General features: G+C 42.0%; 1 protein-coding gene across 1 annotated transcript; it reads right to left on the bottom strand.

Annotated features, from left to right (window-relative positions):
* Positions 1 to 11,259: 11,259 nt before the first annotated feature.
* Positions 11,260 to 27,115, bottom strand: LOC119910919 (MAM domain-containing glycosylphosphatidylinositol anchor protein 2-like). The gene is made up of 6 exons (XM_038729771.1): positions 27,092 to 27,115; positions 25,914 to 26,069; positions 18,951 to 19,121; positions 17,414 to 17,544; positions 16,789 to 16,888; positions 11,260 to 16,535 (listed from the first exon to the last, which is right to left on the bottom strand). The coding sequence occupies exons 3-6, from the start codon at positions 19,111 to 19,113 to the stop codon at positions 16,447 to 16,449; spliced, it is 483 nt and encodes a 160-aa protein (XP_038585699.1). The 5' UTR covers positions 19,114 to 19,121; positions 25,914 to 26,069; positions 27,092 to 27,115; the 3' UTR covers positions 11,260 to 16,446.

Raw genomic sequence — 27,115 nt, 5'->3', positions numbered from 1 at the left:
TCTCACTTATCTCAGGTGGGATCAAGCCATGAAGACGGTTTGGTTTTTATTTGACCTGCATAGAAAGAGATTTCTGCCTCCATCCCAACACATTGAAGGTGAACAGAATTTATTTTTTAGCGTATTTAAAAGATTCCACAGCTTCCAGAGACAGGGTCCCCATTACTTTGGGGTCCACATTATCCAGAGAATTCACTGTCAGCAGATTTCATTGGGACTGTGTCTTCAGTAGAAAGTAGTTCCAGTGAAACCTGTTTACAGAGAAGCTGGATGTTTGAAATGTTGATTTATTAATAAAGTAAAAAAAAAAAAAGAAATGAAGGAAATAACATACTTAATGTGTCATGATAATCCAAGTTTATCTTATCACACAGAATGTGAGTAAGGAACCTGCAGCCATGCAAATATGTTGTATTTGTTATGCAAAGGCAGAGTGAAGAAAAGGAGACTGTGTGACTCCATCTGTGTTTGACAAACTAATATAAGAACATCCTGAGGTTTATACAGGGTGACAAACAGGAAATTAAAGTTAAATTTAATTAAAGTTAAAAAGTTAATTAAATGTATTTGTTACTCACGCTGAATGAAGACAACTTTCATTCAGGCGCCAGATGATTTGAATATAAACTGTAATACACCAAAAGAACAGTCTAAGATGAATACAGCCTTTGTTAAGGTCCACTATCAGGACATGTATGTTCAAACTGGGGTAACCTGCTCCTACATAAACACTAATACACAAAACCATGTGCAGTTATTTACAGGCTCCACTTGATAAATTATAAAGATTACAGTGCCACTCTCTGACTTTACAGAGCTGCTGTGAGATCAGGTGAGTTTTTTACTCCCTTTCAAGTGACACGAAACATTTTAAAGGATGATAATCAAAAGCATAGTGTAGACTATTAAGGTGGGCTGACCAAGATCCAGTCCACGCCAGCTGCTCCTCTCTGTCACTGACAAAGGTCACAGGTCTGTTACACCCTCTTTCATTTTAAAGGTTCAGTATGTAGGAGTAGGCTCAGCCAGAGCGAGACAGCCAAGGCCACGTCTCCTCCAGTATAGCGGGACGAAAGAGCTCGCTGCTTCGGTTGGGTTGGTGAGAAGTCATGTTTAAGACTTGCTGCTAAACAAAACGCTCGTTTTTCGGTCCAAAAATTGGATAAACACCGACTTTTTATGAGGAAAATGCAAAAGAAGTGACCAGAATACACCAGAGGAGAGAAAAAGAGGGAAAAAGGAGAAAGAGAGAAGGAAGGAAAAGAGATGCAGTTTGAAGAAGGAGCTCAGAAAACAGCATCAAGCTGAAGAGAAACAAACAAGAAGAGCAAACTGCTGGACACTGAAATCAGTAAGTTTTTGCATTTATTACCAAAAAACGAGTCCCGACTGAAACACTCAAGCTAATAGCTAACAAGCTAACACTGGACTGTGGTTACCTAGCAACAGCATCAATAACAGCAGAACACAGAAGCTTGAAGATCAACAACTGTTTCATGATGTCTCCACACTCTGAAACCATCGACTACCCCCCAGCTATCAAAAGCAAAACTGCAAGAGGAAAATCTAAACAAACATTACTCAGAGAAAGACCAGAAATCCTGTTCCTGGACCACTACAAAGATGAAGATCCTGCAATTTAATCTTCTGGACGGATGAACCGTGTACCCAGAAATAAAGAGAGCAGGCATTTGTAATGGATGGAAGAAAATGACTCTGACACCAGCAGAATAACAGTAAACCTGTTCAAACATGGAACTGCCACGATACAAGGAGACCTGAGACAGTTTGAGCTCGACTTTCCTGCTAAGGAGGTCCTCGCAAGCATCTCCAACCGTCCTGTTCTGTCCCTGCTCCAGACAGACAGCCTGCAGATGCTGACACTGATCCTGTCCTGCTCCAGCACTCTGAGGCCCTGGACATCATGAGAGAACAACAGAACTGGTCCAGATCAGAGAGCAGCTGGACCAACAGCAGCCTACCTCTCCTACTGTCAGTGAAAGAACAGGACAGTATCAACTCACAGCTGAGAGAGCTTCAACAAGAACTAACTCGTCAGAGAAGACAGCTGGATCATCTCAGTGAGGAGGTGAAGGAACTTAGGAAGGACAGAGACAACTGCACAACTGAGTTGGCTACTCTGAGAGAAGAGCTACAGGACCGGGACAGGCTCAGTCTACAAGCCAGACTGAACTCCACACAACCTCCTGTGCCCGCCTCTCAGATCCAGACCACATCCAGCCAAACTCCCACTACACCTGCTGAAGGAGCCCCCCCCCTCTCACACAGCCTGGTGCAGATCTATTCCCCCCTGTACCAACCAGCTGCCTCCATACAAACATCCCAAGCCAAGACGCCAGTCACACCCCTGCACCTGTCCAAGGACCGGCCTCTAGCCAGCCTCCAACTAGGAGCTCCAGACCTGAAACCAGCACCACAGCTCCACATCCAGACCCGACAGCTGAGTCTGAACAAACACACAAAGGCAGAAGGGCTGACATTATCCTCCTCATGGACTCTAATGGGAAGTTCCTGGATGAAAAGACCTTATTCCCAAGGCACAGAACGGAGAAGATCTGGTGCCCCAACACCAGGAGAGCCCTGGAGCTGTTAACAGCGCCTGAGCTGGGCTCACCCAGCCACATCATCATCATCCATACAGGCACCGACGACTTCAGGTCCCAGCAGGAGAGACCGGACAGACATCATTGATCAAGCCTCCACCAACCAGCGAGATAGTCCTCTCCACGCTGCTGCACAGGAGAGACTTCCACCCACACTATTCACAGAGTGAATATCAGCCTCTCCAGGGACTGTGCCCTCAAACCCAACGTGTTCTTGGCCCCCCACCCGACCCTGCACCTGGACTGCCTGTATGATAACATACACCTACACAGAAATGTAGTCCCTGCCCTTGCTAGGACCCTGAAGGATGTTGCTCTTGGAAAAGGGTAACCACACAACACAGACCCCACGCAGACCTCTTAAGGACAATTCACACATGACACACTCTAAAATGTCACTCAAAGTTTAATATTTTATTATATTTTATTTACCTACAACACTATTTTCCTCTTTTTACACCTTTTTTTCTCTTTTTGTTTGTCTAGTTTACTATTATTTGTTTTTTAAGGTGTTTAAGGTCTAATTTTTGAACAGATTACACTTGGAGATGAAATCGTTTACAATAACATGTTGGAACATTCGAGGTCTGAGATCATCAGCTTTTGGTTTAAAGAGCATAAATCCAGATTTTAATAGAAAGTTAAAGACTCTGACATCATAGTTTTACAGGAGACATGGTGCAGAGAAGATGTTTCCACTGGTCGTCCTCACGGCTACACTGACATTATTATACCATCAACAAAAAATCCCACAATAACCCAAGGCAGAGATTCAGGAGGCCTGATTATATGGTGTAAATCAGAACTGAGCCAGTCCATCAGTTATTAAAGAAGAAGAAGCTAATATATGGTTGAAAATGAACAAACAGAGCAACATGTCTACATGTGTGCCATCTATATACCTCCATCAGAATCCCCTACTACAACCCAGATACTTTCTCTATTCTTGAGGAGGAACTTAACCATTATAAAACCATGGGAAATGTATTAATGTATTAACGGCGGGCTACGAGGGGACTCTCTGGGTCTGTACAGAGTCGACGGCGGGCTACGAGGGGACTCTCTGGGTCTGTACAGAGTCGACGGCGGGCTACGAGGGGACTCTCTGGGTCTGTACAGAGTCGACGGCGGGCTACGAGGGGACTCTCTGGGTCCGTACAGAGTCGACGGCGGGCTACGAGGGGACTCTCTGAGTCTGTACAGAGTCGACGGCGGGCTACGAGGGGACTCTCTGGGTCTGTACAGAGTCAACGGCGGGCTACGAGGGGACTGTCTGGGTCGCTACACTTACAGCTCAGCTCTTGGCAGTAGTACGGTAGATTATTTCATTACAGATCTAGATCCAGTGTCTTTCACAGTCAGCCCCCTCACACCCCTCTCAGACCACAGCAAAATCTCTATCTATCTGAAAAGGGCTCAGTCCAAGTCTGGGGCCTCTAGTGCCTGTGAACTGTTTAACAGATGGAGCCCAGACAGCATGGGGGCGTACCAAAAGGCACTGGAAAATCAAAAGATACATGATTTAACTCATTTATTTCTAACTGAAACATTTTCCCTGAATAATTCTGGTGTAAATTCTGCTTCAATATTCAATATTTCATCCTTTGGCTTCATTGTCTAATTTGAAAGCCTCCAAACCAAAACCTCAACAAATGAACAATAACAAATGGTTTGACACTGAATGCAAAAACCAAAAAAGGAAAACTTTAAGGAAATGATCAAATGAAAAGTGGGACCCAGATAACCACAACATACGCTGTCAATATGAGACAATACAAGTGCACCCTAAAAACTAAGAAAGAACAACACAGCAAGAAGCAGCTCTGTGAAACTGAGGAATCCAACCAGTTCTGGGAGAAATGGAACAACCTAAAGAAAACCCAGCAGGATGAACTGGCGATCCAAGACGGAAATACTTGATTAATCACTTTAGTGAATTATACAGTAATATTACAATAAATTATGATCAGTACAAGATATTCACGAAATGGAAAACTCTGGAGGTGGTGATAAAAAATAACCAAAACCCTCTAGATTCCCCTGTAACAGAACAAGAATTAACAGAAGTCCTCCAGTCCCTGAAAGGAAAAAAGGCCGGTGGTATTGATGGGATCCTCAACGAAATGATCAAATACTCAGACCATAAAATCAGATTGTTTTACTAAAACTATTCAATACTATTCTAGCAACTGCAGAGAAAAATAAACCGTCAAAAGTTTTCATATCACAATCTAATATAAAATAGGTGTTTGAATTGTTAATTCACTGTAAATAATTCATGCAAACAAATACACTCAAATTAAAAAACTTCAGAACACAAGTTAGTAACTTTTGTGCACAATAAATCTTTTTTTCCTCTCGGGCTTTAAAAATATTAAAACTGAAGTGCGGGAAAATCATTTTACATTATGTTTTTGTTTTAATGTCCAGTGTTTTAATCTGTGAGTTTATCAGGCAGAAACAGAACACAGGTTTGTTCTAGTTTTGTAGTTTTATTTATTTAAAAGCATTACATTTCGTTTACAAAGGTCTGTAGGGAAACTTTTTTAGGGCTTCTTTTGCTGCAACAACAAATTAATAACCAGTATGTTTTGATGTTTTATGTTGTTACAAACATTGATATTAATGCTGTTTTCTGTAGTTCGTCTTTCTGTTTGAGCACTTTATATAAATGTGTTCAGCAGCTGACGCCACATATCACCAGCAGGAGGCAGCAGTCACTCATTTTTATTTATCTATGTAGAGAATAACTCCAAAATCAAAAAGCAACAATAGACCGAATTTATTTTTTAAACCTATAAATTATTGACTGAATTTTGGCACTAGAATCTATATTACTTTATTAATTTATTTTCCCTCTACAGCTTTATTCTACTGAATACTTTACAGATTTGTTTGCTTTTAATTCCTCCTCCTCCTGTTCACAAACTATTTCTGGCACAATTTCCATGTAAGACAAGAAAGAACAACTTTAGAGATTTGCTTCTTTAATAAATATAAAGATTCAGAAAAACTAAATGCTTAAAAACAAGGAGCCTTATTACAACAACTGATGCAGAAAGACTTCAGTTTCTCTTCTTCAGGACGAGGAAACTCGAGTTTTGGTTGTTCAGGCCGTAACGTCTGATACTTTACATAACTGTGGAAATCTGAGACATTATGTTTATAACGTCTTCCAGTGTCAATTCATTTTTATCATCCTCTAACCGGAAACAAGTTTGACAGTAAGAGGATGAAGATTAGAGGGGACGCTGTTTGGATCCTCTGGACCCTGCAGACCTTCACTCCCACGGAGAGTCTGCTTCCTGCAGCAGCACTTTAGTTTACTTTGGTTGCTTTTTGCGCAATTGAAAATAGATTATATAGTGGAATAGAAGATTTTTGTGGTTTGTCTGATTATGACAGTTTTGTGTACTGAACTAGTTTCTGTTTATTTACATTGTAGAATATGTTCATGTACTATGACTAAAAATGAATAAAGAAATGTCCGTCCACTTGTTGTGAGCGCAGCAGGTAGAGAAAAGGCCACATTCCTGCTTAGTGACGGGGAAACAAAGCTTTCTGAACTTTCACTGCAGACAAAGGGTTGAAAAGGTTCGTTGTTAGGCCGCGACTGGCGCTGACTTATCTCTTAACTCAGGAACCTTAGAAACAGCTGTAGAACCAGATACATGTTTAGACTGTTTTGCTTCCCTCAATCTTTACCAACTAACTTCAATAATTTCTTCATCTAAACCATCAACCTGCCTCTTAGACCCCATCCTGACTAGGCTGCTTAAAGATGTTTTACCCTTAGTCAGCACTTCTATACTAGATATGATCAATCTATCTCTATCAACAGGCTATGTACCACAGTACTTTAAAGTAGTTGTAATTAAACCTCTTCTGAAAAAGCCCAAACTTGATCCGGATGTTTTAGCCAACTATAGACCTATATCTAACCTTCCATTTCTCTCTAAGGTTCTGGAGAAAGCAGTTGCTAAACAGCTGTGTGACTTTCTACAGAGCAATAGTTTCTTTGAGGATTTTCAGTCAGGATTAGAGCTCATCATAGCACAGAGACAGCACTGGTGAAAATTACTAACGACCTCCTTATTGCATCAGACAAAGGACTTGTCTCTGTACTGGTTTTATTAGATCTTAGTGCTGCATTTGATACCATTGACCATCAGATCCTAGAGACTGGAATATTTCATTGGCATTAAAGGAACCGCTCTAAGCTGGTTTAAGTCCTATTTATCAGATCGATTTCAGTTTGTACATGTTAACGATGAGTCCTCCATGCACGCCAAAGTTACTCATGGAGTTCCTCAAGGATCTGTCCTTGGACCAATCCTCTTCACTTTATATATGCTTCCTTTAGGCAATATTATCAGGAAACATTCCATAAGCTTTCATTGTTATGCAGATGATACTCAGTTATATCTATCGATCAAACCAGATGAAACTCATCAGTTAGCTAAACTTCAAATGTGCCTTCAGGATGTTAAAACCTGGATGACCTGTAATTTTCTAATGTTAAACTCAGATAAAACTGAAGTTATTGTTCTGGGGCCTAAGCACCTCCATGACGCATTATCTAAAGATATAGTTTCCCTGGATGGCATCGCCCTGGCCTCCAGCACCACTGTGAGGAATCTTGGAGTTATCTTTGATCAGGACATGTCGTTTAAGTCTCACATTAAGCAAATTTCAAGGACCGCCTTTTTTCACCTACGTAATATTGCAAAAATCAGGAACATCCTGTCTAAAAATGATGCCGAAAAACTAGTCCATGCATTTGTTACTTCTAGGCTGGATTACTGCAATTCCTTATTATCAGGCTGCTCGAAACTCAGGAACCGTGTTGGGCAGTATCAACAGTAGTAATATTATTACAGTATTAATATAGTATTACAGTAATGTTACTGCAATATTACCAATCCCAGTAACTAATTGTGTAACGGATTACTTTTCCAAAACAGTTATATTACAGTTACTAATCCACGAAACGCTGTGTTACCTGAACGCACCATCCTTGATGTGAATGCGCGAATGTGTTCAAGTCAGCTGTAAGCAAACAAGCTAACGGAACAATGGATATCGAGGAAGAGAGGCGTTCTTTCCACAGCTGGAAGTGTTGCCATTATGGTATCACAGTCTGTACGATAGTCGGTAGTAACTTGCTTAATTTTTTTATTTCAGTTGGTAGCGTAAAGAAACATTAGACCTGTATGTTTTGTAAAAACCAAACTCCTTGCTGCTGTTATGAATATAATACTAGTTAAAAAGTCGGGAGAGACAGCTTTGTTTGGTATTGAAAGTACTATAGTAACTAACAAGTAACGTAACTTGTAACTTATAACCCAGTAAAGTAAAGTACTAATATTACTATTTTAGGAGTAATAAATAACTAGTAAGTTATTACAATTTCTGAATTATTTGCCCAACAGAGCTCAGGAGACTGAGGATCAAGTCCCGTGTGAAAGAAAGTAAAGTTTCTTGTTGCAGGATATCTTTAAGAACATTTTTAACAAATGCTTTTTAAAAAGCTATTGGGACAAAAATTAGCCATTTAAATAGTGGTGGTGACATGTCCCCTGCGCCCAATGACAAGACCGACATGGTAAATTATATTATGGAAAACAAAATTATTAACATGGATGTCAAAATTATAAACAAAGATGCCGAACAGGTCTAATCAGAACAATCATTATTTCACGTACAAAATCTGCTTCGACGCCGCTTATTTCTAAAATATGTCACGATTTACCCAGCAGCATATAAAGTCATTAAAATGAGCTTAATTTTTACCAGCTGCAGCATTAAAGTGAGGATGCATCAATAATAATAATCCAAATATTCAGCATAATGAGTGCTTCTGGTATTGAAGCTAATACTTAAGTTTTAAATGCAGAACGTTTTCTTGTAACAGAGTATTTCTACACTGTAGTATTACAACTTTTACTGAAGTTAAAGATCTGAGCTCTTCTTCCAGCTGTGATTCAGGAGGAGCTTCAGTGTGTTTTGAGTCTGAGTTAAGATGAACAGCTGATCCTCACACCGTCACACCTCCTCTTATGAAGCGTCGGGTTCAATCAGGTTAACTGACAGATCAGAGAGCAGCTTTGTGTTCAGACGACAGCCGAACTGTGCTGCTGTAAAAGCTTTTCTGATCAGAACAAGACGACGGAGATGTCTCTCCGCCTCCACAACGCCGACTCCGCCGGGAATTCGCCGCCACGACATGCTGTTTGAAATCACTGTTCAAAGGAAATAAAAGAAGTCGAAGCCGATTGTTCCCACATCAGCAGACAACCTTCATCAGAAAAGAGTCGAGACTCAGCTTAAAGCATCAGCAGCTCGACGTCTTGTTCCCTGCAGTTGGTTATTTGTTGGACCTGGAACAGAACTTTTTAAGAAATACAGAAAAAACTCACATGAACAATGTTAAAAATGTGAACTGGAAAGAAAACAAAAACCACAATTGAAAGCTAAACCAAGTACTTTCTCTACGGAGCAGGATTTCATCTTGTAACCCACAGACTTTTATGTTTGCTGTGGTGATGTGGAGAAACTGTTTTTACAGCGATATCGCAGCCATGAAAATAAATGGGTTTAATTTTTCTGCCAAAGTACAAAATTTAATTTCAGTCCGACATTAAACAACATCGGGAGGAGACACGAGATCCCTCGGCCCCGAGAGGCTCGGGTTCTGATGTTCAGATCCATCTCAACCCAAAACTGTCCGGAGACTAAGCTAAAAATACATGAAGCAAAAAGTTCCTAAACAGCCAAAAAGATTCAGCTTCTCCTCAGCTTTTTACACATCAAGCTCAGTTTTTAAAGATAAGTACCATTTGAAAACCGTAACCGAGCCACGCTGAGCCGAACCGGCCAGTGCAGGATCAAAAACACGTTAAAGTCTCCACCCAGTCTTCTCCTCAGGGCTTTTAACAGGCCCACTTATATCCACTCCAGAAAATAGACTGGCCCGACTCTGATCTGCTTAAGACACTGCAGCGCTGCAATTGAAAATCAATTGAGGGATGATGAATGGCGTCCATTAGGCTGCTGTGGCACCGGGCTGGATTCAGTAAATAACGGCCGGCGATAAACAAGGCGTGCTGCGGGTCGGAGACGTTCGTTAGCCGGCAGCAACGTGTCACAGCTGATGAATGGTCCGGCTCTGAGAAGACCCCCAAAGACTATAAATTATATTTCCAATGTTAACTTAATGGAAAAACACAAATCATCCACAGCAGCAGCAGCAGCAGCAGCATCAAGCCCGGGTCACCTGAGAGTCCTGGACCAGAACCAGGAAGAGTTCATCTTCAAAAAACTCCTTATTGATTCACTGTAGAAGAGAGATGTTTCCTCTAAACTGAAAACAAAGATCCAGTCTGTTGAAACCCCAGCAGGATTACTTGTAATGGAGTATTTTCATATTGTAGTACTGTTACTATCTGAATACTCGTAACTTTCTTCAGGGTCATCGCTTGTATTATTGTCTTTGCACTTGTTAAAGCACTTTGTAACTTGTTTTTGAAAAGTGCTCTACAAATAAAGATTATTATTATTATTATTTTAAATTCTAGGCCAAGACCGAACGTGTCAGGCTGAATTTTGGGTCTACAACGAGGTTTAATTTTGTGCCGACAGTCATTATGTCACGCAGGGCTTCGCTTCATCCAACAGAAACACAGCAGGTCTGTTTGAAGCCGGCTCTTTGTGATCTGTAATTTCCATCCAGATGGTGAAAGTTTCTCATTCAGCTCCCTGTCGTACTCTGCAAACTCTCATCAGCAGGTTCCATTCTGAGCTGTCAGTCTGTTAAAATGAGAAATTTCATTCTGTTCGTTCAGACTGAAATCAGACAGCCGCTTCTGTCATCTCAGTTTTTATGTTTTATCACATCTGAATATTAAAGAGCTACCAAACGCCCCAGTTTCAGCTTGAACACGCCGCCTTCACAGATGAAAAAACGCTTTCATCCCCTCCAGATCACACGCTGTTTATAGTCTAGCCCTGTGACTAATTCACAATTATTATTATATATTTATTCATGTGCGTTGATGTCTGCGTCACCAAAACGCTAGTGGGCGGTGGCGTTTCCATGTTCCAGAATCAGAAAGTTGCACAAAGTTGGAACCACCTTTTGGCTGATCTCGCTGATCTCATTTGCCTTCGCAAATGCCGCAAGATCAGCCATTGTTCCAAGTTCTGTGTGGGAAACAGAATGTGTGCCTGACTGGACGTTTTTATACCGCAACCCTGCAGTCGCCGGCAGCTCACCTTTGACTATCAAGTCAGCGAAGGTCAGCGAAGGTCAGCGAAGGTCAACTCAAACTCACCTAATGGCGACTGCATTGATCAGCTAGCTAAAAAGCAGAAACGAGAGAAGGCGTCGGAGGAGATGTTACGCATGAACGTTGAACCGCTCGAGGCAGAAGAAGCTGGAAATGCTACCGTGCCGACCAATCACAGGTCTTGCGGCCTGCGTCGCCACAACATGTAGTTACATCTTTGTATGTCAGAGTGTAAACAGGTTTCTGTCTGTCCCACATCATGAAAACCAGTGCATGCACACAGCTTTATATCTTGTGAAGACAATACATCACTTTATACTCATTAGTTAGAAGCTGACAAAACCAAGTTTGTACTAAAAGTTTTATTTTTGACCTTGTGAGGACCTTTTAAGAGGAGAGTCCCCACAAGGAGATATGAAACATAATGCAGCATGAAGACAGAAAACCATTTAATGTTACATATGGAGTGTATTTATTCATATAATAATATAATAATAATAATAATATTAACCAGAACGCAGTGTAACCTTCAGTCAGTCCAACTGATCTGAGAATCTATTGCAGAGAATAATCAGTTATAAAAATATCTGTCTTCACACGTCCACAGAGTCGTCATGTTGGTGGCTTTTTAAAAACTTTTCTTTATTGCCCCTCGCTCCCAAAAAATCCAAATATAAACAACACAGACGTCGGACGTGACAATGAAGACGTGTTTTTCCACTGCAGGGAGGCGACAACAGAAGCTTTGACCAGCGGAGGCGACTTTCATCGAAGGAACATTTGAAATGTAGATGAGTTAAGATGTTTTACTGTAAACAGAGATGGGAAAAAATAAGTCTGAAGTCCTGCAATTGATAGAAAGTCCCTCCTGGACCTTATCTTAGAATAAATATGTACGGCAGTCAACGGCGACAGATAATTAATGTTTTTGAATTGTGCCATTAATTACACACATGATGTTTGTAAATTTAAAAGATAATTTAATTCAATAAAGTCGCAGTTTGTCATAAAACAGTAAAGTAAAATTTTGTTTTGAGTGAAACCGCTGAGTGAACTACATCTCTCAAATATGTTAGCCCATAATGCTAAGCTAATGTTCACTGCTTGATTGTTACTAGCTAGGTAGCTTAGCTATGTTCTACACACAGATGTATCTATACTTTCATCACATCATGTGCAAATGGAAGCTCTTGGACGTTAGCTTCAGTGGGGCGGCAGTAGCTCAGTCCATAAGGATTAGGCAGGGAACCGGAGAGTCGCCGGCTCAAATCCAGCTCGGACCACAGATATGGAGCATGGACTGGTAGCTGGATCCTGGGCGCTGCCGAAAGAGGCCTTGAGCAAGCCCCTGACGGATTCATAAAGTATATCTTCTTCTACAGAGACGTTAGCTTGAGTTACTCAGAGAGACAGTTATGACGTCACATACGCGATTTTTGGGTTTGTGGTCTGGTCACAAACTGCAACTTCTTTGACTTAAAGTATCTTTTAAACTGAAAACATCATGTGGACACAATTTAAACAGGGATCAAAACATCAGCCGTCTCTCACCATTGTCTACCAAAAATATTTTTTCCAAAGTTAGGACCCATAGTGGTCCACCCGAAGGGGAGAGACAGGCTCGCTGTAGACTTTTAAGCAACAAGACTTCTGGGAAATGTGGTCTCTAAGTCTGGAGAGACCATCAATCCGTTAACCATCTTGACTTTTGATTATCTGTCTTTTCCTGGCTGTATTTGGCTTCTATACTATTGTTTGTTTGGGTAGGGAGGGTGGGATGTAAGCAACAGCTTATTTCTGTAATCACCCGTGAGTGGGGTTGAATTTGGACACTTTTTAAAAAATTGCAGAAATGAGTAAATGAATAAATAAACCCACATCAGAGGCGCCCAATCATCCGCTGTGTTTCCACCGAACAGAGTTAATGACGAGGCAGTGGAGGAAAAACTGATACCCAGAGGAGCTTTAATAAAGATCTGATTATCAGCTGCAGTGGAAAAACACAGTGAGAGGAAACGTGTCGCCACAGGGAGGAAAACAAATCAACAAAACATTAAAAAGAATTGATATTTATCTGAGTGTGAGTTATCTAATGGATCCTCGGATGAGCGAGATGGAAATCAGGCTCTGTCATTATTGAGTCGTGAGAAATGTATGATTTTCCTCAAGAAAGACTTTTTAAAGACAGTGAATCATATAAAAACACACTTTTACTGTGTCTCAATTTGCGGACTTCCGTATCACACTTCTGAGTGACGGTTCTGGCAAAACGCAGTGCGCCACGAGTACCCGGATGGTGTTCTCATAACGGTCAAAAGGTTGAGTGTGGAACGGTTTTTATTCAAAGTTAATTGAAGTTAAGTGAGCAAACAAGCCGGCAGGTATTTTGGCAGGAGACAGTCGCGATCACATGTTGGCGATAATGATCCGCCTAGTTACAATTCACAATTAAAAATGCGGAGAAGCGGTCAAACGTTGCAATCTTCATTTCCAGGTAGTGCACAACCTCCGTGTTTGATCTGAGACAACACTACCCTGTTGAAACTAGGCAAGTAAGTTCATTGTGTACTTACATAGTGTACACAGTGTACTGCACGTCTGTATCCGAGGTATCCGAATTGAGACACAGCTTTTATCTTACAGAACCTGAAGTCGCTGTAAACTGTCTCTTTAAATGTCTTTTCAAGTTTAAAATATTATTTTCTCACAGACGCTGTGAAACCACCTGAATCAAAACGGCAGTCGATGGTTTTTCTGTGACAGCATGTTTGCGAGCACAAGTACGGAAGCCCATTTCTGTCACAAATGTCAAATAGTCAGTTTCTGTCATGACCACTTACATTTTTATTGTCCTCACTTTTTTCTATTTTCTTCTTCCTCGGCAGAAATGGGCTTCCGTACGCTACATGGCGCAGCAAAACATTCTCACTCCCAACTCGTCACACGTGGACCGCTTGGTCGAGACCCCTTGGCGTCACTTTTTAATGCCCTGTGTACCCTTTAGTGTCGTTCTTTTGAGCAACAAAACCACTTGGTCAGGTTTACGTATGTCAGTTAATTTCCAGTAAGTAATGTTACTTGCATAACTTACGCAACCTTTAAAAAACATTTAATGTTGACTTTATGTTTCACACAGGAAAACAAACAACCGTCTGCTTGGTTTCTGGGTAACCGTCCATCGCAACCGCCTCTTTACTCTGATTTATCTGTTAAATATCTTTACCATTCATAAATGACGCTACAGGGCTTCCCTCAGTGTATTACAAACTGACGCCAACGGGTCTGGACAAAGCGTCCATATGTGACAACTTGGGAGTGAGAACGGGTTGGGCGCGGACGTGATGAATTTGGAAATGTGTCCTACAGCAGTTTCCATACAGGTGACTCTGTTGAACTAAACATTTGTGTGTTTTTGTGCTTTTTAAAAAAAATTAATCCGTTTAAAACCACCAATTCCCTAAAAAAAAAAACTAAAAAACATTAACGCTGGATTTTTTAACCTTTAACATTTTCCTTGGAGTTTTTCCACAAAAAAAAACCAAACGACCAAAACAAAGACACCTGAACTTAAAGTCCCACCATCGTTAAAACGAACAAAAGAGATGCGACGTGTAAAGATTCCCCCCCCGCCTTTATAATATAGGAACAATATAAGATACATTTTTCTGTGTTTTTCCAAAATTTGTTTTTATAGGTTAAGGTAACTGATGATCTCAGGTAACGTCAAAGTTCCCGCCTCCTCCTGAAAACTCTTATTTTTAAATACTAAAATAGTTCCGAGAGATCAAATGCTCGAATCCCATTGGCTTAGGGCTGAAAATCGTCCAACAACAGGAACAGTCTTTTTTATTTTTAAATATCCAGTCACACTGATTGCATGTTGTTGTTTAAAATTGTTAAATAAATCAGAGTCTATTTCCTGTCCATGGCTTCTTTGTTTGCTGCTGCCTCTTCTTAACGCCATTCATCATGGCTTCCTGTTTCCCAGAATCCTCTTTTCTTCTTAAGAACAAAACCAAAAGGAATAAAATCTGTAAGAAACTGATTCTCTGCATAATCAAACCGGGAGTTATTTCTGTTCCTCGGTGGTCATTAAGACATAACGATGTCCGAATCTTTGTCTTTTTCTTTTCGACGGCGGTCCTCGGCCCGGCGATCTTTTCCCTCTGTGAGTCTGAAGGCACTTGATGTCATGGCAGAGGGTGAGCTTTCCTCCGGCGTCCGACGCAGACAGACACACGTCAAAATAAAAGTCAGTCCGCACGCTGTAAAAAGTTACCCTCCCCTGACGCCGTTTGTCCGTCAGCTCGTGGTACAGTACTGTTGATCTGTGGATGGGGGGGTTGGGAGGGTTTATGAGTGGGGATGGCGGGACGGGGGGGTCAGGAAAGATGACATTCAAACTGTTATTTACTTTTTTTCCTTCTGACTGATACGCCGTTTTCTTCGGCACTCTGTGGCGTCAAGCTGAAAACAAAAGGTCGACGTTTCGCTGGACAAAATCTATGAAACACCACAAACGGCGATTTTCAGAAGATCATCTGAAAACACGCCGACGCATGATTGGCAGCTGGTCTCTATTTTAACTGTTGTCATGGTGAATAGCTTTAAATCTGAGAATTTGAATTTTTCAGTGTAAACAAGACACCTGGCTTCTGTTATTAAGAGCCTTAAACCTGCATTCTCTCGAACAGCCAGCAGGCTTTAGGGCGGGGCTCCAAGGTGATGGACATGTCACTACCATGGCGACCTGTCAATCAGGATAGAGGCGACTCGTATCCGCTGCTCTGTGTGCGTTTAAACCAGCGAGGCTGAAAAATCGTATCAGGAGTCCGCTGTTAATTTTTTACAGTAAGCACATTTTGTTTGAAGTCTGTTTGTCGCTAGCCAAAACTAGCATCCCAGCTAATACACAGATGCACTTTACCAAGCTAGCTAGCTCCGACCTCTCGTCCAGAAAAGGTCACATCTGGTTCCCAATAACTAAGATGGCGACGACCAAAATGCCAAAACTTGAGACTTGAAAACGGTACTCCGGAACGAACACGTGACATCACGCCGGCTTCGTCTGTTATAACGTCTCCGTTACACGTGCAGAGGGGAAAACCATGTGACCTGCATGAACAGTGTGCTTTTATTAAATTTAATGTACTTGTTGACCTTTCAATAATAAACAGTAGTTACTTTATTCTCATTCTTTCTGAAAGCGAGATAGCATCAGTTAGTCTGGAAGCAGGGGGGGGACAGCAAGTTCTGTTGAAAGTCTTGTTCCAGCTGTTACTACAGCTGAGTCCAGACTTTGTGCTACGCTAAGCTAAACGACCTCTGAAGCCAGACAACCGGTGCTTCTCCATGTGACCGCTTTACCTTTTCGGTCAGCCATCTTGGCAGGAAGTCTCTCTGTAGTTCTAACCGTATCTTTGGTTGTTTGGGTGGGGGTGGGGGGGTGGTGGTGGTGATGGGATTGGATGGGGAGGTGAGGACAGGCAGAAGAGTCAAAGGTCTTGATGTCCTGTAAAGGAGGGGAGGGTGGGTCACCTCTGCCGGCCAATCAGAGCCAGACTCAGAGTGATGCACAGCTGCCATATATGGGGCACGGAAGGCGGGGCGAGCGACCTTAGATCTGTGAGGGATGGAGGGAGAGAGAGAGAGAGGGGACATGTTTAATGCCGCTGGTTCAAAGGAATCAAAGTTATTTCACATTTTCTGGATGGAAACTGCGGTTCCCAACATGAGGTTTGGGACCCTACAGGAGGTCGTGAGATGATTACACTGGCTGAGATCGAACAGGCTGCTGAAACAACTCTGGCTGCAGCAACACGTCCGCTCAGATGAAGTCGTTTGGGGTAATTAAAGGATCAATGAAGTGAACTCACTGTTGGAGGGAGGGTCTTTACATTCGCCCTCCTCGATGGTGACATCATCAATGGCGATATCTCCCTCGATACCAGAACCTCGGACTCCCTCCATCACCATCTACCAGAGAGAAAGACAGGAAACAAGTACTCAGATCCTTTACTGGAGTAAAAGTACTAATACTACAATGTAAAATACTGTTTTGATGTTCATCATAATTTCCAGTGTGTGTGAATGGCGGACTCCATCCTACTAGAAAAATATATACTTATGTACTTAATATAAATAAGAATGACTTTCAGAAACTGGGTTTGATAACTTTAAGAAAAGTAGGGCTGAAACAATTAGTCCATTAATCAACTGATCAATAGTTACAGCTTCTGAACGTAACGCTGCTTTTATTTTACTCCTCTTGTGTGAACGGAAACATCTTTATTCTATTATCTGTTATAAACAAATCTAATCATTTAACAACGTCACCTTGGACGTTATGACATTTTACAACAAACAACTAACTGATCAATGAAAAGAACAAATCTGTACTGAATCAGTACAGATTACAGTTCATCCAACTGTTCTCAAAAGCTGGGCTAGTGGGTGGGGCCTGCAATAAAGGAGGTGTGGTCTTTAGTAAAGGGTTTGTACCTGGAAGGCTGCAGTTGGGTGGATGTTGACTTTGGCTTGCCGCCAGCGGTCTCCTTGGTTTCCTGTCAGACTCCAGACCGAGGTGTCCGTCACTGTCTGACCTTTCTGCCGCAGAAACACGTTCAGACCTCCTGCAGACACAGACCAACAATGTTCAGTACTATTACCTGTTCTATCCTGCGCCCGAGGCTGCCGGCCTACCTGTTCTACCTGTTCTATCCTGTTCTATCCTGCGCCCGAGGCTGCCGGCCTACCTGTTCTACCTGTTCTATCCTGTCCCCGAGGCTGCCGGCCTACCTGTTCTACCTGTTCTACCTGTTCTATCCTGTTCTATCCTGCGCCCGAGGCTGCCGGCCTACCTGTTCTACCTGTTCTACCTGTTCTACCTGTTCTATCCTGTTCTATCCTGCGCCCGAGGCTGCCGGCCTACCTTTTCTACCTGTTCTACCTGTTCTACCTGTTCTATCCTGTTCTATCCTGCGCCCGAGGCTGCCGGCCTACCTGTTCTACCTGTTCTACCTGTTCTATCCTGCGCCCGAGGCTGCCGGCCTACCTGTTCTACCTGTTCTACCTGTTCTATCCTGTTCTATCCTGCGCCCGAGGCTGCCGGCCTACCTGTTCTACCTGTTCTATCCTGCGCCCGAGGCTGCCGGCCTACCTGTTCTACCTGTTCTATCCTGTTCTATCCTGTTCTATCCTGCGCCCGAGGCTGCCGGCCTACCTTTTCTACCTGTTCTACCTGTTCTACCTGTTCTATCCTGCGCCCGAGGCTGCCGGCCTACCTGTTCTACCTGTTCTACCTGTTCTATCCTGCGCCCGAGGCTGCCGGCCTACCTGTTCTACCTGTTCTACCTGTTCTATCCTGTTCTATCCTGCGCCCGAGGCTGCCGGCCTACCTGTTCTACCTGTTCTATCCTTTGCCCGAGGCTGCCGGCCTACCTGTTCTACCTGTTCTATCCTTTGCCCGAGGCTGCCGGCCTACCTGTTCTACCTGTTCTATCCCGCGCTCGAGGCTGCCGGCCTACCTGTTCTATCCTTTGCCCGAGGCTGCCGGCCTACCTGTTATATCCTTTGCCCGAGGCTGCCGGCCTACCTGTTCTATCCTGCGCCCGAGGCTGCCGGCCTACCTGTTCTATCCTGCGCCCGAGGCTGCCGGCCTACCTGTTCTACCTGTTCTACCTGTTCTATCCTGCGCCCGAGGCTGCCGGCCTACCTGTTCTACCTGTTCTATCCTGCGCCCGAGGCTGCCGGCCTACCTGTTCTATCCTTTGCCCGAGGCTGCCGGCCTACCTGTTCTATCCTTTGCCCGAGGCTGCCGGCCTACCTGTTCTACCTGTTATATCCTTTGCCCGAGGCCGCAGGCCTAACTGTTCTATCATGTCCCCAAGGCTGCCGGTCTACCTGTTCTATCCTTTGCCCGAGGCTGCCGGTCTACCTGTTCTATCCTTTGCCCGAGGCTGCCGGTCTACCTGTTCTATCCTGCGCCCGAGGCTGCGGGCCTACCTGTTCTATCCCGTACCCGAGGCTGTGGTCGTACCTATGTGTTTCCCGTACATGTGGTAGTAGAAGGCAAAGCAGTAGGTGGGGTTGTTGGTAACGGAGGAGGAGGAGGAGGAGCTCTTGGAGTTCATGTTGAAGGTGGGAGACAGCAGCCGGGCCTTGTCTCCGTCCAGCCTCGGCCTCGACGTCTCGATGTACATATAGAAACCTGAGAGACCATCACAAGACAGGCCGGGGTCAAAGGTCAGCTCAGGAGTTAAACTATTCAGACCCTGTAGGGTTTTTCAGAAAAGCTTCTGCAAAATAAGACATTTTAGGCTGCTGAGCTTTAAAAATCCAAATAATTTCAAAGGTATTTTTCTGTCTGTCAATCATATGATTCTTGTCTCATTAATTTAATATTATTGTACACTTTGAAGCTCCACAGAGTACCATCAAACGCTGTAAAAACAGGATTAGAAAAGGACAGAAAATGTAAAACAAATTACAAAAAGCTCTAAGCTTTAATTTAATTTCCCAGCTGTACGGGGAACTGAACCCATAACACCACCTCGCTCTCCTCCCATTTGATGCAGAGCTGCGGCAGAATCCAGATCAAATCCTCCTCCAGCAGAAAATAAAATCCTCACAAATCAAACTGTACATGAGCGTAGAAAACATAGTCGCACGTTTCCTGTCTGACAACAGCTCACCCTGAGGCGCTCTGTAACGAGACGCGACCTTGCAGAGGAAACGAGCTGCAGAGGAAGAAGAGCGGGAGGAAACGACGAAGAGGAGGAGACGAACAACAAACAGCTGCTTAAACTCTGATCATCCTGCTGCCAGCAACTATTTATATTAACACTCTTTAATATTTATGAGCAGGGTGGAGGAAGTGTTCAGTAAAACTACTAATACCACTAAATACTACAAGTACAAGTCCTGCTTTGGAGTATGCATCAGGAAAATGTACTTAAAGTATTAAAAGTACTCAAAGCAGAAAAATGTCACTGTGACTGTTATACTGTTGGGAGTTTGTACTTCCTGTAAGTATCTCTCTCTCTCAGTCTGAGCGGCTGTCTCTCTACCTCAGGGCGAGTTCTGATGGCCAGGCGTCGACAGCCAATCACATTTGATTATTTAGCGTCTTCCAGCCTGAAGGAGCTGCACCAGGCGGCCTCTGAGACAACAGGCTGCGACGGACGCTAATTGGACGGTAGCTGCTGATCAGACATTTCCAAAGACGCATCGACCACATATTCAAAATCTAAATAGTCACTTTCTCCAATATCAGAACTTAGTGACTATATAGCAGCCGAGCTCCACCTTCACCGCTGGTTGATGTGCAATGCATTCTGGGATCTTTTGGAAGTCAGCTCCAAAAGTATCCTGAGAAAACAGGCGGTGCTTCACATCAGGTCATCTGGGCTGTACGTGGCGGATGAGGACGTTTCACATCAGACAGAAAGGCTTCTCGTCTCTGGTCAGCAGGTTCGTATCTCCATAACAACTCCCCCCCTAGAACGCCGCTTCAGGTGTTTCATGGTGTAAATGAAGAAATGCTTTTCATGAACACACGAAACAGTCAGTACTTATTTGCTTTATTATTTATTTGTTTTGTTAACGGTCAGTTGAAGGTATTTGTAGGTGGAAAACGAAGGTTTGCAGTTTCACAGTGAAGCTTTCTGACCGCCGGAGGCTGCAGCCTGAAGACGGGACTCCATCCTCCGTCTGCACGTCACCACTGTCTTTATGTTCCTTCTCCTCTGACGGATTTCTTCCTTTATCATTGATGAACGTCTGTTTCAAAATGGCAGCTCTAGAAATAAGCTCTTGCTGTCGTTTGGTTTTAACGTTTTAGACGGCGGAAAAGATTTCAGCTGTCGAACTGAAAATATCTGGATGTGACAGCTGACTGTTGTTTCATGAGTGTTAGTAAGAAGCAAATTAACAAAGAAAACTCTCAACTCTGAACTGTCATTCTATTTTTTGCTCCAGGACAGATGCTAAAGTTATCTTTCTCTAACTAAAGGCACATTGGACAGTTTGACAGGTCGGCTTACTACGCCCACTTACAGATCCAGCGTCAGTGTTGACAGTGCAGAGATAATTCAGTCAGACGTTTTCCTCTCTCTAATAAGTCTGCGACCGTCAGCCTGACAGTCACTTCATAGTCAGTTTGTATTTGTGACATCCTGCTTTTTCCTGATAACGTCCCTCTGTCTTTATGCGAGGAGATGTGCCAAACTCCATTGGAAAATGTGGCGATTTAAGCAGAGTGTGTCCAAGTGTATTTCCCTCTGGCAGCCACAGTGGAGGCGTTATTCTCTCTGTCTCCTTATTTTGGTTTATGATAATTAGCCAACTTCCAGCTAGCTGATGAAACAAAGTACGTAGCGGAGGATAGCAAGCCTAGATGCCTTTTTCTATCGTTAGTTTACAAGTTAACACATTAAGGAGATCAGGCAGGAAAACTCAATGGCCTCTTTGAATCTCTCCTCAAGTCTAACTTTTATCTTATGGTCTTTTTTTTAAATAACTGTTGTATTTAATGGTGTTATTGTATTATTTATTGTTTCATTCATATTGTTTGTTTCTACTCTACAGCACTTTGTGTTAATATTACTTTTACTACTATTACTATCAGTATTATTGTTATTATTTCATTAGCAACACTGGTGTTGGGTGTGAGGAGTAAATTGTCTGTTTTAAACCACAAGAATACAATTTCTACATGATGAGAGAGCCAATAACTCGTTTGAAAACTGACCTCCCTCTTGAAATGGAAATTATACTAGCTGGAGCGTTGATTCTTTTTTGTCTTTTGCAGCAGCATGTTGCACACGTGACGTCATTACGTTAAGTTACGTGTGGTGAAAAATCACGTGACAGCGGGGGATGGCCAGATGAGTGGCGCCAGAGGAACAACTAAGCAGGTCGTCAGAGAGAGATTAAGAGAAACAGTAAATCAGTAGTTTAGCACAGTTAGCATAGTTTAGTATATAAACTACTAAACTATAAACTAGTTAACACAGTAGTAGTAGTATTAGTATGAAGTAATAGTTGACAGGAACCGCTATGACGACTACCACAAGTGAACATACAGCACGTTTGCAAAAACTAAATAGTGTATATCGTTCAAATAACTTATGGAGTGTTGAGAAATATTTTGTTCATCTTTCTTTCTTTAGAAATCTTTTGGATCAATTTGTTTTGTGTGTTTATTTTTGATAGTTTTAGGAGAAAACACGGCAGAAATTGTATTTATTTATCACACAATTTCAATATTTTAAATTGTTTATTATATTTTTTAATCAATAATTATGGTTTATTGACTTACATAACCTTTTAGCTGAGGTTGTACAGATTTTAGGTAGGTAAAGTATTTGAAGATAGTCGAAGAAATGACATCGCAGTTACCAAAAAACTGTTATTTGAAGATGGTCACTCTGATTTCTAACTTTTTCTCTGTATCAAATAAACAGCCAAACATTTATTTATGTTTTTGTAGCACTTAGTTAACAAATTAAACTAGAAACAAAGTTTTCTGTTAACTTTAGGTTTGAGTTAGATATAACTAGTGGTGGGCATAGATTTATTTTTTTAATCTAGATTAATCTCACTGTAATCTTGGAATTAATCTAGATTAAAATGGCTCATTTGAATTCTGCCGAAGGCATTCAGAATACGTGTGCTTCCCAAATAATGACTAAAAAGTCTTTGAGAACGGGTTTATCAAGCCAGGTGGCGCATCAGACCAGGGGCTCATCTCCTGTTTCCAAAATGCATCACAAACAGCTTGAGAAAACCATTGGGCTGCTTCTTAAAAATAAAATTTCCTTGAAGCAAACCCGGCGGCTTCATAGCTGCATCGTTCTCGCCCCCTACAGTGCAATTCGGCCAGGCTAAAATATCAAGGTGAATGTCGTCATAGCTTGCGTAGTAGGCCTACATCTGCAGCCTGTTTTCCTGGTCTACTGTGAAGATCCTGTTATTTGGCCGATAACGGCCCACCACTAGCTATAAACATGAAAGCAGTAAATGATGGTATCTGTAAAATTCAGTTTTTAAAGGATATTAAAGAGGTTTCGTTATTATCTGCTCATTTTCAGGTTCAAAATCTTATTTATGTTCCAGAACAGGTTTACATGGTTATATTCAGAGCGGTGAGTTATTAATCTGTAACAAAAGGATCTTTCATCCATAAAGTTTTAACCGAGCTTTATGTCCGCTGCCTGCCTGGAGGGTAGTTAGTGTTTGGAAGGGAGGGAAGCGGCTGGACTACAGACGAGCTGTTTTCAGTTCAGAGCAGAGTTTTCTGTGGGAGATGGGAACTCCCTTTGGGCTGGACTTTGAGCTTTACATGCACAAAAAAGGAATATAACTCAATAAGGAGGGGGAAAAAGCCAAAAAGTAAAAAACACCTCTTTAAATCCAGATCTCTCAGAACCTGAGCAGTTTTTCCACAATGTGAATATTGGTTTTATCACTTTCTCTGATGATGACTAGGGCTTCAACGAATTTTCATTGTCAATTAATCACTCAGTTGTTTAGTCTATAAAATGTTGGAAAATGGGAAAACGTCCCGATCAGTTCAAGCTGACATTCTCAGATGTCTTGTTTTGTCCACAACCCGTCGTAGAGGAGGAAAGAAAGCAGAAAATATTCACATTTAAAGAAGCTGAAATCAGATAAAAATAAAACATAGACTCAAATTGATTATCCATGCGTATAGTTGGCGATTAATTGCTACAGCTCTAATTATGAACTGATTGTAAATGTGCTCTGGTGTTTTCTCAGTTAACTCAGTTTTTAGTCCTTCAAGTTCATGAGCTTCATTATCTCTCGATCTCAGCAAATCTGCTTTGGATTTAAAAAACGAAATTAAAGCCGGCCTTTTTAATCTGCGTAATCCTGTTTTTCATAATTATTTTGCATTTTCTTTATTGTTTTATGGTGTTGTTATCAAACATTATTATTATTATGACCTAAATACCAGCTGAGGACTTGTAATTACTGAGTAATAACGAACCACAGCTGGACGGGTTCTCTCTGCCTCTCTTTACGGTGTCTTCCTGTCAGTCCTGAACACGTTTTCCTCTCTGAACCTTTTCCACTGGAAACAAACAGTTTCTGCAGCAGAACAAAACTCTGCGGCGTGTCTGTCAGGCTGCTCTCATTCAGTCAGCCAGGACTCGGGCTGCTTCACTGCTGCCTTCTTATTTTCAGCCTCTTATCGTGTTCAGGGCGCCGAATCAGTTCAGCGTTCGTCTCGTCGGTCCGGCACGATGATTAACGCTCAGTTATCTGAGAGGCCCTCAGCTCTCCTCCTCCTGCCAGAGCTGCTGCACGAGACGAGACACAGAAACACAGAAACACAGAACCTGGCTGCTGTCTCAGGTCCTGTGAAACACTCGTGGACATGGAGAAGAGTTCACTTCTCTCCTTGTGACTGATGCCACTCTTCACAATCTACATCTAGCAGCTGGTTAGCTTAGCTTAGCATAAAATACGAGGGGTCGCCAAATAAGTCTGGCATCCGACCACAGTTTTTTCAAATCACAGTCGGTACTGTGTGGGACTCCCGTTAGGGAGGTTGTAAGATCGATTACAAATAACTGTGAATATTTTTTTCTCTCCCTTGTTAAACAAATTTATTATAAGGACACTTTTGCACATGCTCACAATAAAGCATGTGCTGCAGTGTGCACGTGTCCTGGCGTTTGATCCGGATTCAAAAATCTATGGACGTTTTTTTCATTTCTCTGAGGAGATTCAGGGAATCAATCTCACGTTTACTCTTTCAGAGGTGCGTCAAGCAGCTGCTTTTACTTTTCAAAGTAAAAGCTCTCAATAAACTCAACATAAAGTATTGCTGCAAAAAACATTCTCGCGCTTTTATTTTGTAGGCACCATCACTCAAGAGGAAGTTATTGTGTGAGTAACTGTTGTGTCATGACTGAGATCTATTTCAGCACCAGCCGCTGCTATCAAAGCAGTCTGGCCGCCAGATATTATTGCTGGGGGGCCGTTTCTGGCCGACCACCTGACTCACATGTTAAATCTAGTTTATTTAATCAATACAAAAAAACGTCTTGTTTTTTCAGATTCGGTTTTGAAATGAAATAATCAAAGAACTAACCAAACACGGACTGTGTCTTATGTGTGTGTTAAAATTTTGTTTTATCAGTTTATTATGAAATGATTTTAACTTTGTAAACTGTAGGCTATGTGACTTTGTCAATCTGAAATATAATAATAAATTATAAATTAATAAACCCCAATAACTGCCTCTCTGCTGTCCATTTTTTGTTGGCATTTATGTTCACTGCTGTGAGGTCAGGCACGGGGGGAAAAACTAAAACAATAATCAAATCCAATCAAAAACAAACAAATATTTGAATATTCAAATATTTGATAATAATAATAATTTGAATATTCAAATATTTGGGTCCAGCCCGAATTTAATAGTTTTTTCTGCAAAGCCTCGTTCTTATTATTTTATTTCAGTTAAAGAAATGTTTTTTTTCCACACCTAGTTTTCGTTACTTCGTTAACGGTAATAACCTCGGTGTGACAGACAGCAGCTGGTTGGAGGAACAAAACATTTAAACTCGCTGTAACTAAAGCCTTATTGTTAGTGTGGTTCTGGGTGGTTCTGGGGGGTTCTGTGTGGTTCTGTATGGTTCTGGGGGGTTCTGGGTGGTTCTGTGTGGTTCTGGGGGTTCTGGGGGTTCTGGGGTTCTGGTGGTTCTGTATGGTTCTGGGGGGTTCTGGGTGGTTCTGTGTGGTTCTGGGTGGTTCTGGGTGGTTCTGGGGGGTTCTGGGTGGTTCTGTGTGGTTCTGGGGTTCTGTGTTCTGTGGTTCTGGGGGTTCTGGTTCTGGTGGTTCTGGTGTTCTGGTTTGGGTGGTTCTGTGTGGTTCTGGGTGGTTCTGGGTGGTTCTGGGGGGTTCTGTGTGGTTCTGGGGGGTTCTGGGGGGTTCTGTATGGTTCTGTATGGTTCTGGGTGGTTCTGTGTACCCTGCTTGGAGCCGGTGTGGTCGGAGCTCGGGCCGGTGTTCGGGGTGTATTTGGTGTCTCGTGTGGAGGCGCTGTGACGCGTCCAGTCGAACTCGTCTGTTTTGTCCTGAGAGAACAAACACAACGCCTCGTCCTCGAAACCACACTGGAACTCCCCTAAACACACAAATATGCAGAAATCAGAATCCATTTTTCAAATATGATAAAACATAAACTGATATTACCTCAACGTTACATTTAGAGCTTACTGTGTTGACCTGTGAGAATTAATTAGCTAAACTATAACATCATAAATGTTACTAAATCAGAACCCTAAAGCAGAACTTCCTTTGGAAATCTGTCGTTTTAACCCCCAACTAAACTAAACTTCTGTTGGTCTACAGAAAGACTTGAGTTTCACAAACTTTTAATATTTTAATTCATGTTTACTCAGAACTTTCAGTTACAGCAAACTGTAAAAAAGTCAAATGTAAATAATAATTAAAAAAAGGTGTATACTGTAAATATAAAGAGCTAGACATGCAACTGTGGACCAAGCAATTGATACTTCAAATTACATTCATTTATATTTTGAATGGTTTTGCCAAATACATCTAAAAAAAATTAGAATATCATTCCTGTAATTAAATTCGAAATGTAAAACTTTCATATTTTTAGACTCATTACACATAAAGTAAAATCAACCCTCCTGGCTGAAATCGTTACGGCTTACAGTTCATGGAAATCAAAACTTTAACGTCTCAAAATGTATTTGAATTTTAGAATAAAGAATTTATTAATTTTGAAACTGCTGCTCTCTGGTGACGTTTCAGGAAAATTAAAACCATAACAAGAAGAAGAGAAACAGTATTAAGGACATTTTTTACTTTCCTTTTAGAATCTCTCTCTTATTTATATAAACGATATTTGTATATCTACTTTATATATTTACCTATTTGCACTTTACTGCCGTTGCACTGATTGGATTGCATCCAATTTTGTTGTACCGTTACAATAAAGATTTGATTCTATAGAACAGAACGTCGACCTGAGAAGAGCCGTTATTAGATATTCACTTTTCAGACCCGGAGATCCTGCTTTAACTTAGTTATATCGAAATTTAGACTCGGTAAAGACTTCCGAGTCAGCTGGTGCAGCCGGCTCCAGGTGAGTAAAGAGTCGGTGTAGGCAGTACTTACTGAGATGTGGGTTTACGGGAGCTG

The sequence above is a fragment of the Micropterus salmoides genome, unplaced genomic scaffold (assembly GCF_014851395.1).
Source record: "Micropterus salmoides isolate LMB-PRFRI ecotype aquatic unplaced genomic scaffold, ASM1485139v1 Ms_hic_scaffold_19, whole genome shotgun sequence".
NCBI classification, from domain to species: Eukaryota; Metazoa; Chordata; class Actinopteri; order Centrarchiformes; family Centrarchidae; genus Micropterus; species Micropterus salmoides.
Note: the sequence above shows the minus strand (reverse complement) of the source record. Positions and strands in the feature narration are given on the sequence as shown.